The sequence below is a fragment of the Rhamphochromis longiceps genome, linkage group LG12, assembly GCF_057381845.1.
Source record: "Rhamphochromis longiceps isolate RC_006_pf linkage group LG12, R_longiceps_female_GT1.1, whole genome shotgun sequence".
Classification (NCBI taxonomy): Eukaryota; Metazoa; Chordata; class Actinopteri; order Cichliformes; family Cichlidae; genus Rhamphochromis; species Rhamphochromis longiceps.
In genome coordinates this window covers 1,800,931-1,818,671 of record NC_140568.1, presented here as the reverse complement: position 1 = coordinate 1,818,671, position 17,741 = coordinate 1,800,931, and the positions used below count along the sequence as shown (strand labels likewise).

Genomic DNA, 17,741 nt, shown 5'->3' with positions numbered 1-17,741 from the left:
TGTGTGTGTGTGTGTGTGTGTGTGTGTGTGTGTGTGTATGTGTGGCCTGTGGAATTCAAATAGAGACCCATTGCTGCATCATGTTGCACATATATGAAATCTATAAATGATGTTTTGATTGAATGATTACTGGTTTAAACATTGTAACAAGTGTGAAAGATGAATGGACTGGCATTTAAATAAAGCTTTTCTACCTAAGCACTCAAACTATCCACTGCCAGTAAATCAGGTATCTCACCAGCAGGGGGCAAAATGGAGGAAAGATAATGTCATCTGAATTATTTAATATAGTTTTAGCTTGTATTGAAATGATGGGTGGGAAAGTTGTTGTTTCTAATATTGCAGAGTCTGTACAACATTACGTGCTTGGAGGTGACTGCTGTGAATTGGTGCTATATATATTTTTGCTAAAACAAAAGAACACTTTTTAATCAAAGTAAAGCATGAAGTGAATTAAACTTCCAGGATAGTGACCCAGTCAGATCAGTAGCAGAGGGAACTGTTCACCAGTTTCAGCTGCTTTGGAGTTAATGAAATTAACAACAGGTGCACTACAGAGGCAACAGTGATACAACCTCAAAACCTGAAATAGTTTAGCAGGTTGCAGCCACTGACACTTTACCCACCTTTCTCTTTTCTGACTCTTTTTTTCGTGCTTGGTTAGGGTCAGTGTCCCTACTCCTAGTATGAGGTGATACCTGAACCCTACAGAACCTAAACCGTCCTTGTGCAAGGAACAACAGCATGAGGATCGCCCTGCAGGATGACCTCTCGCAGGCCACTGGTGTGAATAACTCTTACCAATCAGAAACAGAATCCATGGTAAATGATAATTGGACTGATTCTTTTATAGCGCTTTTCTACTCTCCCGGAGTACTCAAAGCACTCTATACAACATGCCTGGTTCCCATCAGTCCAGTGAACAAATCCTTACTTTTAGCCAAATAAAGATCTTAACTCTGCGATTACTGTTTGGGTTTTGTCTGCCTTTGAGTCCTCCATTCAGCTTTGATGGCCACGGCTCATAAAGGCTGACCACAGCTGTTCATGTGTTGATTCCAAGGAAAGAACGTTTCTTTAAACTCTGTTTATTATTCTGACTATTCTGCCTCCAAACTTTTCTTCTGTAAGTCTTTGTTTACTAACAACACAGATTGATCTGAATACCCTGTCTTTCCTAAAGGTGAACCTGAACATGGAAGGAGGTCGATCTCTGGGTCTAATGATCAGGGGTGGTGCTGAGTATGGACTGGGCATATACATTACTGGAGTGGACCCTGGATCTGCTGCAGACATTGGTGGACTAAAGGTAGCCTGTCTCATCTGTCCTTCAGAGCATTGCTGTATTACACCACAACACAATACAAACCCACACTGCACTCCCACTACTGCAGGTATATAAAAATCAAGCGCCGAGCCTTTCAGTCTGCTTTACAAACATCTGTGAAAGAGTTTAGTGAATGTGATGCAGTAAGATGGTGTCTGTAAACTCCCTCTGTAAGCAGTGGGATCAGTATCATCTCTGAATGTTATGTTAGTGGTAACTGTTCATTCACTGCTGGGCCCGCGTCCTCATTTGAGGAGCTTGTAGAACTGGGGGAACATGTATAGATGAGAACCGAAAGGAGCATGTTTGGAGGCGTGGTCCCGCTCCTGAGATTCAGGTCCTTTATCTTCAAATATGTGAGCTACAGAAATGTGCCGTAATTTGTTGGTAGTTAAAGCAGCAAGCCGTCTGCCCCTTTCCTTACCTACTCTTTCTACTCCACCTTCTACTCCTTAGAAATTATACACTAAATATCATACACACACACACACACACACATATATATATACACGCCCCAGGCGTTCGATTCCTGCCTGGGGCGTCTGTATCCAGTAAGGGTCCTAAGGCTAGACCCCCTATGCTAAGCAAGCGAGACAGATAAGTATGAAGGCATGCCGGCTCGGACGTCGCCCGGATCAACAAGGTCCGCGTCAGGTGTTGAGGAACCAGGGCACCGTGACGAGAAGTGGGCTACTGGAACAAGAAGGCATCGGTGGGCAAGAGACGAAAACAGGGCGTTGTTGGAATGCTACTACGCAAGTAACCCCGGCGGAAGGGGCTACATGAATAGGATGAGGGACCTATGGATTCTTCGATACCCAACATCCACAATGACGGCGAAACAACTAGTAGCTCAGTGTTCCAACATTCGAAAGAAGGGACTGCTCTCACAGCTAGAGATTGACGAGGTACAACATAAATGCTACGGCAAGGGGGAGCCAAGAATACCAGAGGCGCAAAACACCAGCTACTGGCAGACCAAGCAGTCAGCCGAGACTGCAGGACCAGACTGGCAAAATGGGAGACGCCCCCAAGGGTGGTGAAGAATGACCGAGCTAAGATCCTGTGGGACTTCCAGATACAGACGGACAAAATGGTGGTGGCTAACCAACCGGACATAGTGGTGGTAGACAAACAGAAGAAGACGGCCGTAGTGATCGATGTAGCGGTTCCGAATGACAGCAATATCAGGAAGAAGGAACACGAGAAGCTGGAGAAATACCAAGGGCTCAGAGAAGAGCTCGAGAGGATGTGGAGGGTGAAGGTAACGGTGGTCCCCGTGGTAATCGGAGCACTAGGTGCGGTGACTCCCAAGCTAGGCGAGTGGCTCCAGCAGATCCCGGGAACAACATCGGAGATCTCTGTCCAGAAGAGCGCAGTCCTGGGAACAGCTAAGATACTGCGCAGGACCCTCAAGCTCGGGTCCTCTGGTAGAGGACCCGAGCTTGAAGGATAAACCGCCCGCAGGGGCGAGATGGGAATTTTATTTTTATATATATGTTCCAGGTCGCTGTGTGCTTTCAGGTCAGTCTTCTGACTCAGGCCTTTTCAACCTGCCTGAGGGGAGGAGAACAGAAACTGCTTCCTGCCTGTGAACAACATGGCTTTCTTGATGTTGTCACACCACGTCTGACTTGGAGATAAAAATAAAGCAGCATTCTAGATTACGTGTTGAAATAATTGGGACAGCTAAAAACAAGAGAAAAAGCCAAATTTAAAACTTTTCAAAGAAGCATGGTGGGAGATATTGCTGCACTACTTTAACAGAGAGATAAAGAGCTATTTTTGGGACTGGCATACTTTACACACTATGAAAAAAAGTGTTAAAGCCACAACAACAGAGAAGATGTTGATAAAGGTATGAAGAAGCTCCGTCCTCACTGTCGAGATAAGGCTCATTCATTGATACTCTGCAGTGATTCATTGATTGTGTAATAAGCTGCTAGTGTGTGTGGATCTGTGTGTGTCTGCTGTGCTGGTCACGCAGCAGCCGACTGCGTGATCCTGCAGTTATAGTGGGATCAGCAGCTGGACCAAGAGGCTGGATTATGGCGCTGGCACAGCTGGCAGCCTTAACCCAATTTCCCTCAGGATGAATAAAGTATGATCAATCAATCAATCAATCAATCAATCAATCAATCAATCGATAACCTTTCCTTCCTCCTCTTTGTGCATCCATCCTTCGTCCCTGTCAGAAATTGTTTTTGCAGTTAATAAGATGGAGGCTTGGCTAGTGAACTGGATCACATGGCATATACAGCTAGTGGCCACCAGAGGCAGCGTAGCCTCAGAGTCGTCATCACAGCTCCATATGAAAGGACCTGGCTCATTTATATGTGTGTATATGTGTATTTACATGTGTGACCAATTGTGTCGCCTGTTCGTTATTTTACATATGCATTAGAAAGTGATAGAAATCGACTTAACCCTTGTATGGTGGTCTGTGAGACCCATGCCAAGTGGAGGCCGCTGCCCCTTTAGGCAGTATATACCATCAAAACCTGCAAAATATGGTATAAAGATATTTACACTTGATTATAACTGATTTTATTTTTTCTAACATTTTATTAAAAAAATGAGAAGCACATTAATTCATAAATGTGATCGAACAAAGGTGAAGGGAAAAATTAACCATGTTTTCTGTTCTCATGGCTCGTAATTGGGATGAAGTAAACATCTGTTGAGTAATTTAACATAAAATTGTTTGATAGTGTTAATTGGAAAGCCAAAACTCTAGCGGGTCCACCAGACCCATGAACACTGGCTGAGTAACAAAAACACCACACAAGGGTTAAATTCATTCAGTTAGAGTCACTTTTCTAACCCTGGAAAAGAAATATTAAAAGACAATTCAAAATGTAAGTATTTGTATTGTTAAATAAATGAACAGTTTTTATAATTTCAAATTTGCATCAGAATAATGAAACATAAAGTTTTCTAGTCTCTTTGCTCAAACTCAGCATCTAATGCCGTGACTTCATCTTCACCCTTTGTCCTGCAGGAGGTCTGATTGTGTTTGTGGATACACAGAATAACTGACAGTATATGGACAGAAGTACATGTTGCAAAGCTGTTGTTGGTATTTGTTTTGTTTCGCTTCCAGTACAGACAGAGTGTATATGTCACTGTGGGTGCCTAACATCACTCAGTGAATATTAGGTGTAAATTCAAACCATTAGCAACTGTTGGACAGTCACACAGTGCTTCTCTGTAACGTTTTGCCAGCTCATTCAACAGTGATGGAAACTATTAGTGATTTGAATTCTGGCTCTTTTAATAAGAGAGCTGCTTCTTATGGCTCAGTGAGTCGGCTCTGTTGGCTCCCAAGCAGCTCTTCAGATCAATTTATTACAAAGGATTTAAGCCATTCGATCCCTATACAACCGTTGCAAGAGCTTGGTTCGCATTGCCGGCAATAAGTCGGACTCGTTCCCGGTGGGTGATGGGCTCCGCCAGGGCTGCCCTTTGTCTCCGGTTCTGTTCATAATTTTTATGGACAGGATTTCTAGGCGCAGCCAAGTGGCGGAGGGCTTTCGCTTTGGTGGCCTCAGAATCGCATCTCTGATTTTTGCGGATGATGTGGTTCTGTTGGCTTCATCGGGTGAGGGCCTCCAGCTCGCACTGGAGCGGTTCGCAGCCGAGTGTGAAGCAGCGGGAATGAGGATCAGCACCTCCAAATCTGAGGCCATGGTTCTCAGCCGGAAAAGGGTGGAGTGCCCACTCCGGGTCGGGGATGAGTTCCTGCCACAAGTGGAGGAGTTCAAGTATCTCGGGGTCTTGTTCGCGAGTGATGGGAGAAGGGAGCCGGAGATCGACAGACGGATTGGGGCTGCAGCTGCAGTAATGCGGACGCTGCACCGGTCCGTCGTGGTGAAGAGGGAGCTGAGTGTAAAAGCGAAGCTCTCAATTTACCGGTCGATCTACGTCCCTACCCTCACCTATGGCCACGAGCTGTGGGTAGTGACCGAAAGAACGAGATCGTGGATACAAGCGGCAGAAATGAGCTTCCTCCGAAGGGTGGCTGGCCTCTCCCTTAGAGATAGGGTGAGAAGTTCGGCCATCCGGGAGGGGCTCAGAGTAGAGCAGCTGCTGCTCCACATCGAAAGGAGCCAGCTGAGGTGGTTCGGGCATCTGACAAGGATGCCCCCTGGGCGCCTCCTGGGTGAGGTGTTCCAGGCATGTCCCACCGGGAGGAGGCCCCGGGGCAGACCCAGGACACGCTGGACAGATTATATCTCTCGGCTGGCCTGGGAACGCCTTGGTATTCCCCCGGATAAGCTGGAGGAGGCGGCTGGGGAGAGGGAGGTCTGGGCCTCTTTGCTTAGGCTGCTGCCCCCGCGACCCGGTCCCGGACAAAGCGGATGAAGATGGATGGATGGATGGATTTAAGTAAATGTTTGTATAAAATAAACGACTAATGTACAAACCACATATTATAACGAATGTTATTATTTCTATGAGTTATGACACTAAACATGGAACAGAGTGCTGGGAAAAAGAAATAGTACAAAACAAAGACCCATCTCAAAGTGACAAAAGATTCAGTCTCTGATTGTATCTTTAATATTTATACGCTTTTAACTATTTACAGTAAAACAGAATCACATTACAAAATATGCATTTAAATCTGTAAAACAAATAAAACAGCAGGTAACAGATTTAGCTTTTAGTGACGATTGGCATTAAGAAAAGCCGTGCGCCTCAGCTTTGAGGGGTTAATCGTGGTTCTTCTCTGTTTTAAAGGAGATAAAACAGAGGGGACTGATACCACGCACAGTCTTCATGTCAGTGTAAGACGTGGATGGATTGTAGCCTTGGGCTCAGCGGGTCAGTGGAATAGAAGCTCCTCACGCGTTGCATCAGCTGAGGGATTCCTTCTCTCCTTGTCTCCAGTTGAACCTCCAAACATTAGAAGCTTGTGACTCCTCTTGCTCCTCTGTTGCCTCCTCTCCTCCTGGCAGTGGAGTTGGCTGGCTGTATTTTACTGTTGCTGCAGTTATTCTCAGAAAACTTTCATCAGCTGCTCTGTTTTCATTAAAGGTTGCGTTTTTTCCCCTTTCTTGGGTCAAGCATGGTGGTTGTTGTTATATTCTCTTAAAACTTATTTCCACTCATGTCTGCTCTGCCTTTCATAGCAATGATGCAATAATAACAATAATAAAACATTTGTACACCTGTCTGCACTGCTGTGTTCAAATGGCTCCAAACAGTGCATGGCTGCAGTGTCTCCCAAAGATCATCAGTGCATTCATAACAGCCAGCGCAGAGATGAGTGGATCCATGTTTGAGAATATGAAACGTTGAGTTCCTGCTTGTAATACACTCCTGTTTGAGTGACTGAGGCATGCCCATGTGTCGTTCCCCTGTGACTGCTGTGCTCCCACAGTGGGCTTCATCACCGTCAGAACGTCTCTTACAAAAAGATGAAGGATGTACAAGTAACGCAGGATGTTTGTTGCTTAAGGTATCGTGTTAGCTGCATTGTCAGTACCACTGCACTGTTTTCCTCAGCCCACTCTGCCATTTTGAGCAGCAGCTCTGCTAAGTTCCCAGAAATGTGTCTCTCACTGGACTCAAAACAGTCCACAGGACACGACACCAAGTGGGATGTAACTGACATGAGTGTTGGTTCAGGATGTCCAACACTCAGCTGCAGGGAAGCTGATGTGGCTTTTCTAACTCTGTCATGCAGTGAAGTATGTTCCCAGTTATACAGGCTCGGGATCATTTTACTGTTCCATCCTGTGAGGCTGTGGGAGTGTGTGGGTGCTGCTCTCTCTCAGTCTGCACCTGCTCAGCCCTCATATGTTATGTAGGTTAGGGGAGAACTGTGTGGTGTGGGTTGTCTGTCTCTTTGTCCTTGCACTGCTGTCCAGGGAGGGGAGGTCCTGTGGTGTGACGCTCCGTGCTGCAGTTTGGGGTTGTTGTTGCCTTAGTGTGGGCTTGTGGGCCTCATCAGCAGTGAGGGTGGCAGTAGTAGGCCGCAGGCCTGTATTTGTTCTTGTTGTTTGTTCTTTCTTCTGCCTCACTGCAAAAACTCAAAATCTTACCAAGTATATTTCTCTAATTTCTAGTCAAACATATTTCACCACACTTAAAATAAGACAGAGTCAGCTACATAGTAACATTTCACTGACATATATGAGCTTGTTTTTAGACGGTGCATCTTGGATCTGGAGAATTTTCACTTGTTCCATTGGCAGATTTTTTCACTTAATACAAGATATTTTTGCTTGACATGAGTAAAAAAAATCTGCCATTACTTCTATAATAGACTGTAATTCATTATTATCAGGATCTTGCTGACCTTATAGCACCATATCACCCCATTAGAGCACTTCACTCTCACACTCCAGGCTGACTTGTTGTTCCTAAGATCAGGCTTCAAACTTCCCTTTTTGCTAAAGCATATAGTTAGGGCTGGACCAGGTGACCCTGAATCCTCCCTTAGTTATGCTGCAATAGGTGTAGGCTGCTGGGGGATTCCCATGATGCACTGGGTGTTTCTTCTTCACTCACTATGTGTTAATAATAATAATAATGGATTGGATTTATATAGCGCTTTTCAAGGCACCCAAAGCGCTTTACAATGCCACTATTCAGTCACTCTCACATTCACACACTGGTGGAGGCAGCTACAGTTGTAGCCACAGCTGCCCTGGGGCAGACTGACAGAAGCCAGGCTGCCATATCGCGCCATCGGCCCCTCTGACCAACACCAGTAGGCGGTAGGGTGAAGTGTCTTGCCCAAGGAATCAGGACAGAGAGCCCGGGGATCGAAATTCGCCCATAGATAGAGTCCTCTCTGCGCTGAATCATTTCTTATTATTAATCAGAGACACACTCTTCCACAGCATGTCTTTGATCCTGTCTTCTTCCCCTCAGAGGGGGTCATATGATTGTTGGGTTTTCTCTGTATGTATTATTGTAGGGTCGACCTTACAATATAAAGCGCCTTGAGGCGACTGTTGTTGTGATTTGGTGCTGTGTAAATAAAACTGAATTGAATTGAAAAAATAGTCAGAATCACACAGCGATGTCCACATGGTGGTACATACATGTGTTGTGTTTTGTTTTTGCTGCTGTTACACACAAATTTCCCCTTGTTTATTCTATTCTATAAAATATATTCATTGTGTTAGTTTGTACTAGCAAAGTACCCACTAGGCCTATACTATCGTGGGTCCTAAATGATGGAATAATTTGCGCGTGCACGTTAGAGAGCCCTCTCCACTTTTAAATCGCGTCTTAAAACCCATTTTTATTTGTTGGCTTTTAACCTCAGTGAGACTTAGTTTCTCTTGTAATGAAATTAGTTATTTAATTAATTATTTTACTTTTTCTTTTCTTTTGCTTTTATTTATATCTTCCATCCATCTATTCGCTTCCGCTTATCCTTTTCAGGGTCTGGAGCCTATCCCAGCTGTCATAGGGCGAGGGGCGGGGTACATCCTGGACAGGTCGCCAGTCTGTCGCAGGGCCAACATTATTTATATCTTATGTACTTTTATTATATAGTTCCTATGTACAGCACTTTGTGTCAGCTGTGGTTGTTTTAAAGTGCTTTATAAATGAAGGTGATGATGATGAAGAACAGAGAACTTTGTTTCAGATGCCTTTTGCCAAACCTTTTACTGACAGGTGGGCAGATGGCCACCTCTATGAAGACTCCTGAGGGTCCCAGCTTTGTTCCATTTATGGACGTCTGTGAATGCTTCTCTACATGCCTTTTGTTTTTTGAAGAAATTTGCAAGAATTTCAGGCAAATTTCTTCACTTTGTAATTATGGCAAAAATGTTACACACATTATGTTGTGTGTAGAAAATTTGAGGTGAAAAATGAATTACATTTATTTTGGGTTGTAAAATGACAAAATGTGGAACAGGTGAAGCGCTGTGAATACTTCCCAGATGCAGGCGTGTAGGAACTATGTACAGAAGGTGTTATGAGACATAGATAAGCATGTAGTGCATAACCAGAGTTCTCTGTTGCAGGTGGGTGATCAGATATTGGAAGTCAACGGTCAGAGCTTTGTGACCATCTCCCACGATGAGGCGGTTCATATCCTAAAAACAGGGTACAACTTGCTGATGAACGTGAGGGATGTTGCCCGTCTACCTCACGCATGCACAGTGGTGGATGAGCCCAAATGTATCAGCGGTCGGGGAATAATCGAGTCCAGTGCGCCTGCTAACCCCAGTTCTGTCCCCAACACCACTATCAGCAGTGGCATCCATGGTAGTGGCAGTTCCAGTAACTGTTGTACAAGGTAAGTATATGAGAGCGATTGAGAATGATTATTAGAAATGTGAATACTTGTCCCTGTGTGGAATTAGAGTGTTTTTAATTGATAACCAGTTTGTTCTTATTTCATCATCTGAATAGTTCCTTTTAATTGTACTGAGCGCTGGTTTGTGTTAGCGTGTTTGTTTATCCACCTCGAGGAAGCAGCAGCCAAAACACTTCTTCTGTTGATACATTTATTTACAAGGCCTTGACTGATTATAAAGCATCATGTACGTGGATCCCGTTTGTTCAGAAAACCACATGCTGTAAAACAGCTGCAGTCAAGCGAGTACCCTGCTTAGCAGAATACAAAGTTTTATATGAGAATGTGCGTCTGTCTGATTTGTTCAAACTGATGAGGAGAAAGCGTAGTTTACACTTAATTCTCCCTTCACTGGTCCCAACCCAGCCTAATGTTGTTGTAGTGACCATGAAGGCAACCCTGGCTGAGATACTGCATATTATTTTGTCTCACGTGGTCCTCATTACCCACCTTATCATAGGACTTAATGCCCCTCCACCTTGAAGCTTCTACACCAGCGGTCCCCAACCCCTGGGCCTCGGACCGGTACTGGTCGGTGAGTCGTTTGGTACCGGGCCGCGAGAGTTGAGGCTCAGGTGTGAAATGTCTGGTTTTCAGGGGTTTTATCGGTTTTCAGCGTTATTTTGTTATCGTTTTTATCGTTTACTCGGTTTTCCTGGGTCTTTTCACGTGTGCTATGAATAAATCTTCTTTTTTTCGGTACCGGTACTAGTTTTATTTTGTTGTATTTATCCGCGACACCTTAAAGGCCGGTCCTTGAAAATATTGTCGGGCATAAACCGGTCTGTGGCGCAAAAAAGGTTGGAGACCGCTGCTCTACACTATCGCCATTTCTAATTAAACTGACAACTAACTTCTTAAGCTGTTATTCACTGTAATGCCTAATATTAGTAACATCACAACCTGCTCCCAGCAGGTAACTACTGTAAAATCTATACAATGTTAAAAATCATGAATGAGCCTTGAGAAATGGAAAGGTTGATTTACCCTTGAAAGTATATATTCCAGCTATGGCGGTGCCACAAACCATACTCCTAATGCCAGGCCCAGGTTTACACGACTGTGGCAAAGTCATGTAACCCTACAAAACTGGATACACACAACATTTGTATGTATCCAGTATAAAATCTTTGCCAAATCAGACATGAGGTGAGATTTCCTAACAGATCAGTCAGATGGAAACTGTGCTGCTGATGGCTGAAGACACAGGAACAGGGTGCACGCAGCTAGAAAGAAGAAAAGGCAGAAGTGTGGAGGTGATTGTGGGGACTTTTTACCCAATTAACTTGATTAATTGGGCTTTTTTGTACCAATGGCTAATACTTTTCATGCAATAGTAATATGTCACAGTTTGAACATTATGTGTAAAAACATTTAAAAACGTGTGTTACATGTTCTGATGGGGTTAGATTTGCAAATCATTGCATATTTACATTTTCCACAGTGTTCCAATTTTTATGAATTTGGGGTGGTAATAGATGTGACGAGACATTTTTAGTTCATATGTGGTTAACATATGGAAGTGCATGTAACCCAAACCACAAACCAACCTGAGCTCTCACTATAGTTCTTCATGGGAAAACATGAGGAAGTGCATCGTCACGACAGAGAAGAAGATTACGGAGACTCTCAGCTCGTCACTTCATGATGATGTTGTTGACGTTGTGGTTTTTAACAAGTTGACTGTGTTGGTCTCAGTCCAATTATAAGCATAACTAATCATTTGTGTGTTTACTTTTTAAATATGCTAAGCATTGTTTGTTGTTTGTTGTGTTCTTTCTATCAGACCGTCTTCAGCCAGAGCTACACCTGTATTAGGAAAGGTAAGAATGGCAGCTTTGCATTACTGCCTATTGTAAACACGGTCTACCTGAAATTGTACACTGCTTCACTGAAGCATTGCGTACGCATACATCCTATTTCTCCATCCAAACAAGGAAAACGGCACACTGGAAATGCTACCGAAATTTCAAGATGTCCCAGCCAGAAGTAGAAAGATCACAACAATGTTTTTCATATTCTCTAAGGTCTTTTGTTTCACTCATTTATGAATCTGTAAAAGTATTTTACTGCAAAAGTGGTTAAATGAACATGAACTGTAGAAAACCTGTCTTAAATTAAAAACAAACAAACTGCAGAATAAAGCCAAGCCAAATAGAACAAATACAACTGAGCTTGTATAATTTCATAATTGAAGCTCTGATTCATCCCGAGTTGAGTGTGACAGTCGAAGATTTTGCTGGAACTTCCTGGACACACCAACCAGGGTTTGTTGGAACAGTCTTGCTGTTCTGTTCACTGGCCTCATCAGGAAGTTTGATCTCAGGCTCATCTTTCCAGAACATGTTATTGATTATATTATCATCTCACAGTTTAGTGGTGTGAAGCAGTGTGCTTCACTCACTGAAACTGAGTCCCTACTGTATTAACTGGAGCTGCTTTGCCATTGCCAATATGGCTGCGTCTAACCGTCACTCGATTTCAAACAAGTCATTTCATCCATTCTTCAGGAACTCTTTAGAAATTCCTTCACTTCCTGACACCTGGCAGAGCCCCCATTGCACAATGAAGAGGTCCAAGTCAGCTAACCCACAGAGCCACCAAGTGCCCAAGTCCCATGGGAGGGGGGACAACAACTAGTCGGGAGCAGCATAGAGGGAGTCCCCCCATACTCAATAACAGTGTCCTAGAGGGACCAAGGCTCAATGAGCTCCAGATGCAGAATCAGAATCGAATTTATTGGCTGGTTCTTGAGAGGTGCAGGTCCTGGATGGAGGGCAGGGGGGCGCCTATATTCTTTTCTGCTGCCCGTACAGTCCACTGCAGTCTGCTCCTGTCCTGTTCACTGGCTGCTCCATACCAGACTGTGATGGAGGAGCACAGGACAGACTCAATGACTGCAGTGTAGAGCTGGATCAGCAGCTCCTGTGGAAGACTGTACCTCCCCAGTTGTCTCAGGAAGTACATCCTCTGCTGGGTCTTTCTGAGGTCCTGGGAGATGGTGGTACCCAGGAACCTGAAGATCTCCACAGTCGACACAGGGCTGTCTGATATATTTTGAGAGGGGGCAGTGTTGAGGGATGTCTCCTGAAGTCCACTGTCATCTCTACAGTCTTAAGCATGTTCAGCTCCAGGTTGTGCTGACTGCACCAGAGTACCAGCCGCTCAACTTCCTGTCGATATGCAGACTCCTCACCATCCTCATAGAGTTGTTTTAGTTATGAATGTGAGCCTAATGCTGATGTGGACCATTCCTTCATTAGTTTGTTTTATGTCCTAAGGAAGTGAAATAAAATGCTCCTAAGTTTCATACCATGAAATAGTTATGCAGTGGGCCCATGTATTCAAAACCATTTACTGTTAGATTATCAGTATTACCAAAATGTTTGGAGGTTTCTCTGTTTCATGTTGCTAGTGCTGGTCCATTTGAACCTGAAGCTCCGGCGCATGTGTCAAAAAAACATCACACCACTTCAGAAGCACTGTGGTCTGGTTCATCTAGCCAGATACACATGATCAGGGACAAAGCTTCATTCAGTATGTCACTGATTCAGTACCTGATTCAATGTTTATAAGGAAGTGAATCATTGGCAGGATTTGTGGTGTAGTGTGAGAAAGAGAGGAAGGCCTTGCATGGCTTGTTCTTGGGGAGGGGTTTAAGCTTTAAAAGCAGAGTTAATGCTGAGTTCAAGGTGGTGCTGTAAGACTAAAGGCTGGGTAGCATCCCACTAGGCATGAGCCTAGCGTTTGGACCTGCTTTAAGTTTGGTTGTACAAGTTTCGTTTTTGTTGTTCGTACCCCCAGCTTGGCTTTTTTTGTAAATAAATGGCACATTGGGTGAAGAGAATCCCTGCCTCCAAGTGTGCTTCCTCCACAGCATCTGCGGCCCCCCTAGGGTCCCTCGTTATTTTCAGTGTACATTATCCAGTTAAGTCACATTATGAGTAGTTTTAAAACCATTTCTTTCTTTCTTTCGATCAGTCCTTGACTTCAAGTTCCAGCCAGCTTTTGATTTTTTCATTTAAGAAATATTGCTAAACTCAAGAGCATGATCTCAAATAGTGAACTTAGTGCATTACTTTAATCCAACTAGGAGGAAATCAGGGCATTATTTTCATATTGTCTGTCTGTAGGAGCTGCAAATCCCTCAATCTGTTCAAAATGCTGTTACAACATTTTAATCCATTCATACATTTTCTCATCTCATGTCATTGTTAAAGCATCTGCACTGCCTCCCAGTGAGGTTTAAGTTACAATTTATAAGTTAAAAAAACCACTTAAAATTAGTGTATGTAAGACATGTTTGGAGTTTCTTTGTTTAAAATGGTTTATGTGGGTTCAATTTGATCTTGTATTAGCACATCACGAAGTGTACGGCACGGTCCAACTAAAATAAACAGCCATAGAAGGCCCTGACATTTAACTTTTACCCAAGAAAAATATTCTTTACTCTTAGGTTTGTATAGGTTGTCACACCCTTGAAATAATATTGGCACAACATATTTTACCAAGCGAGATATGATCAGTACTTCTTTTAGTTGCATCCTTTAGAGGTTGCCACAGTGGATCATCTTCCTCCATCTCACCCTTTTCTGTCTTCCTTCACTGAAACCATGAACTTCCACTCTAACCTGCCACTTCACCTTTCTTGTGTATTGTCCATTGCTTTGAATACTCCTTCCATCCTCACCTTTCTGTCTCCCTCTATCCACACACATGTAATCTGTCCACAGACTTTCATTCCTCTTATCTTCATTTTATACCTCCAGTACTCCTCCCTACTCTCGTCACAGATCACAATGTCGCCTGGAAACATCACAGTGCATGGAGACTCCAACCTGACCTTAACTGTCGGTCTGCCCATCACCGTTGCAAACAAGACAGGGCTCAGAGCTGATGGTGTAATCCTACCCACACCTCAAACCCATCTGTCCCTCTTTCTGCACACTTCACCACTGTCTTCATATTCTCATGTTCCTAGATCCATACTTAACATAAGCGTCTTGCACCATCCTCACGCGAACTGTATGTAGTGCTAAGTCGTGACTTATGGTAGATATCGGTCACTTGTATGACTTCATCTAATAGGAAATGACACTGATCATCACGCTAATTATCTTTGTTTTCATCACCTATTCGATTTTTACCCCTCAGCCGTAAAAGGCTGTTGGGGTGGACACCTACATTGTGAACGCAGTAACTCAAGGAGATTCAAATTGGTACCATAATTATATCTACTAAAAATCTTGGATAAGTTTGACTCTCATTTACCTCAATCTCAAAGTCAGAGGCCGAGTTTTCTGAAATTCTTGTGAATGCAGAGAGGAAGTCAATCAGGGTGCAGATACTGAAAAGTTCAAATCTCAGTGACTTCGACCTGAAGTCTGTCTGCATATAGATTAGATTTGTTAAAATTACAATTTCCCCAAAATCAATTTTTGAATTATAAGCAAATTACTGATATAATCTATATTTAGCCAAATCACAATTGTCACAATTAGAACATTACAATTACTGAGACAAAGAAACATCTGATAGGGAACTTCCATATCATTTTTGAACATTTGTTCTATCGCTGATGTATTTTTTATTATAGATCATGAAGTTATATTTTTGAAAATTGATAGTGGCCTAATTCAACTGAAACCATTTGAAAATCAATTACACAGCCTCTGGAGTCGGCAGAAATCCCTTCCCTTGTCTTCTTGGGTGAGTCGGATTAAACTTGGGGTTTCCTAACTCAACTCCACCAGACCTACTATTAAAACTGAGCTCACCTGCCGCTCAATGAGCATAACAGAAGAATCGTGGTAAGTGAGTGTTTGTATTGTGGAGAGATGCAACACTTTATGGACACTTGTTATGGCAACCAGGCTTGCAAGTTGAAGTAGGAACCCTGATAGAATTTACTAGTGAATCCTGACTTCCAGATTTGATGTCTTCCAAGAATTGTGGTGATTATAAATCAGTTTCTCTTGTAGCTGTAGTGGACTCTGGATCTAAAATAACTCAGTCCAAACACAAAAACAGCAGTTGAGGAGGCCGACCACGTGGAAGGTGACTGCGCCGAAACAGTTATGAGGGCCGACCACATGGGAAGCAGTGGCAGCACAGGAAAAACAGGGCTGGAGGGCAACAGTGGCGAAGAAGGGCTGTTGTTGGTGTGGTTTGGTGGATGTATGAGGGCATGCAGGCCATGGACAGTCAGGACGTGGACGGGCAGGCCGTGCGGTTGTGATGACCTCTGGCATAGAGGACCAAATGGTGGTGTGGTAGCCGCAGGCGCTTGATCAGGTGTCTGAGCAGGTGGCAGCATGGCAGTTGAGCTTGGAAATCCCAAAAAGAGAGTGAAGCACTGCAGCAGAGTAAGCCCGCAGAATTCAGCCACACAATCCTTATTCTCCTGCCACGCACCCCTCCTGCGGGGCCAGAGAGCTGGAGACCTCGGGACTTGTTGCCAGTGAAAGAGAAAACAAAGGAACAGCTGCAGCACTCCCAGTTTGGACGTGTGAAGGCCCTCACAGAGACAAACGTCTGAAACCGCATGCTGCAGATTCCATGCAGAGTCTGCTGGCTCCATTCTGGTCAGTTTGTACTGTCATGATCTGCCATGGTAGACTGCGTGGAGGTTGTGTTGTGCGTACCCAAATGCAGACGAACGAGGTGGAGCTAAACTTTAAAGAAAAGTGAGCCTTTATTCCTTTATATGTTGCTGGTTGTTCAGGCTGTGCAGGCCTCTGCTTCTCCCTCGGCAACGCGCTGATCAAGCGTCACACCTCAGCCCTGTGAGGTATGCTTAGACACTTAAGATCCTTAAACCGAGGATCCAGAGCTGTCGCAACCCTGAGCCGTACGATGTTACTTTTTTCCTTGCTCTTCTTCATTTTTGCTTTGAAGGTCTCCTCGAGTTTAACCATGTAAACACATAAACGTCGGTGAAAAAGATGGAGCAGCACGGCAGTGCAGCGTGTGATCTGGACACAAGCGATGGAGGCACTTGTAGAACTTTGGAAAGCTCATCCGAGCCTTTTCGATGTGGCATCACAAAATTATCACGACCACAACAACCGTGAAAATAGTTGGATTTACACTGCTGCTCAATCACAGCTGATCAATGTTTTTCATTAGCAATTTAGCAAAGTTGATGGTGGTGGTGTGTCTGTGTGAGTGAAAGACTGAGAGGGAGAGTGAGCGACAGATTACCTTCATTTTTATGGACGCACAGTGTGAGCACTCGGGTTGCATCAGAGCATCGTGACCTACAAACTTCTAACCCCTGCGAGTCAATCATACAGTTTGAGCAGAAGCTGAATAACGCGGCTGAAAAAATTGCACAGTGTAGCCCAGCTTAAGCTGGGTCATCCTCAGAGACCTCCATCACTCGCGACAGGTGACACAAAGTTGGCAGCACCACTGAGCAGGAGACAAACTTCTCCCAAAAGTTCAGTTATATACCTGCAGTTATAGAGAAATACACTTCATTAAGAATTTGCTACATTCACTCACATAAGGGTAAAATGCTTTACACACGCACGCGCGCACGCGCGCACGCACACACGCGCACACGCACGCACACACGCACGCACGCACGCGCACACACGCACACGCACACACGCACGCACGCACACACACACACACACACACACACACACACTTTCCTATGTCAGAAGTGGTAAGAGTAAGTATTAATAAGTTACCTGTTCCAGCACAGTGTCCAGCTTCCTCGGTTTCTCCAGCTCAGCTGCTGTTGGCATTGTAACATTGGCTGGATGTAGTGCCAGTGCATCTCTCAGTGGTTTTTGATTTTTTAAAACATGCCTGATCATCTCCAGGGTACTGTTTAGAGCCTTTGTGTGACTCTTGAGTGACTCTTTCTTATGAAAATGTGCAATTTGCTGTTTTTCAAGTTCCAGTACGTTTGGTGGGCTATGCTTGAAATGGCCTTTGACCTTTCTGCATTTTGTCAGTGTGCTGTTAAATGGACTGTTCTGTAGAGAAACTGTGACGGCTCGATGGAGGCTGTGTGTGATGCAAGGCATGTGCTCAAACGGCAGCTGCCTGCCGCTGCGACCATGTTGCGTGCAC

At 44.2% G+C, this 17,741-nt stretch overlaps 1 protein-coding gene across 2 annotated transcripts in view; it reads left to right on the top strand.

The window, feature by feature from the left end:
- Positions 1-17,741, top strand: part of LOC146656543 (whirlin-like) — a 69,458-nt gene that overhangs the window by 37,251 nt on the left and 14,466 nt on the right. For both annotated transcript variants that reach the window (XM_085424307.1, XM_085424306.1), the window contains exons 3-5: positions 1,184-1,309; positions 9,322-9,596; positions 11,443-11,479. In XM_085424307.1, coding sequence (XP_085280433.1) covers positions 1,184-1,309; positions 9,322-9,596; positions 11,443-11,479 — 438 coding nt within the window. The remainder of the gene's footprint in view (positions 1-1,183; positions 1,310-9,321; positions 9,597-11,442; positions 11,480-17,741) is intronic.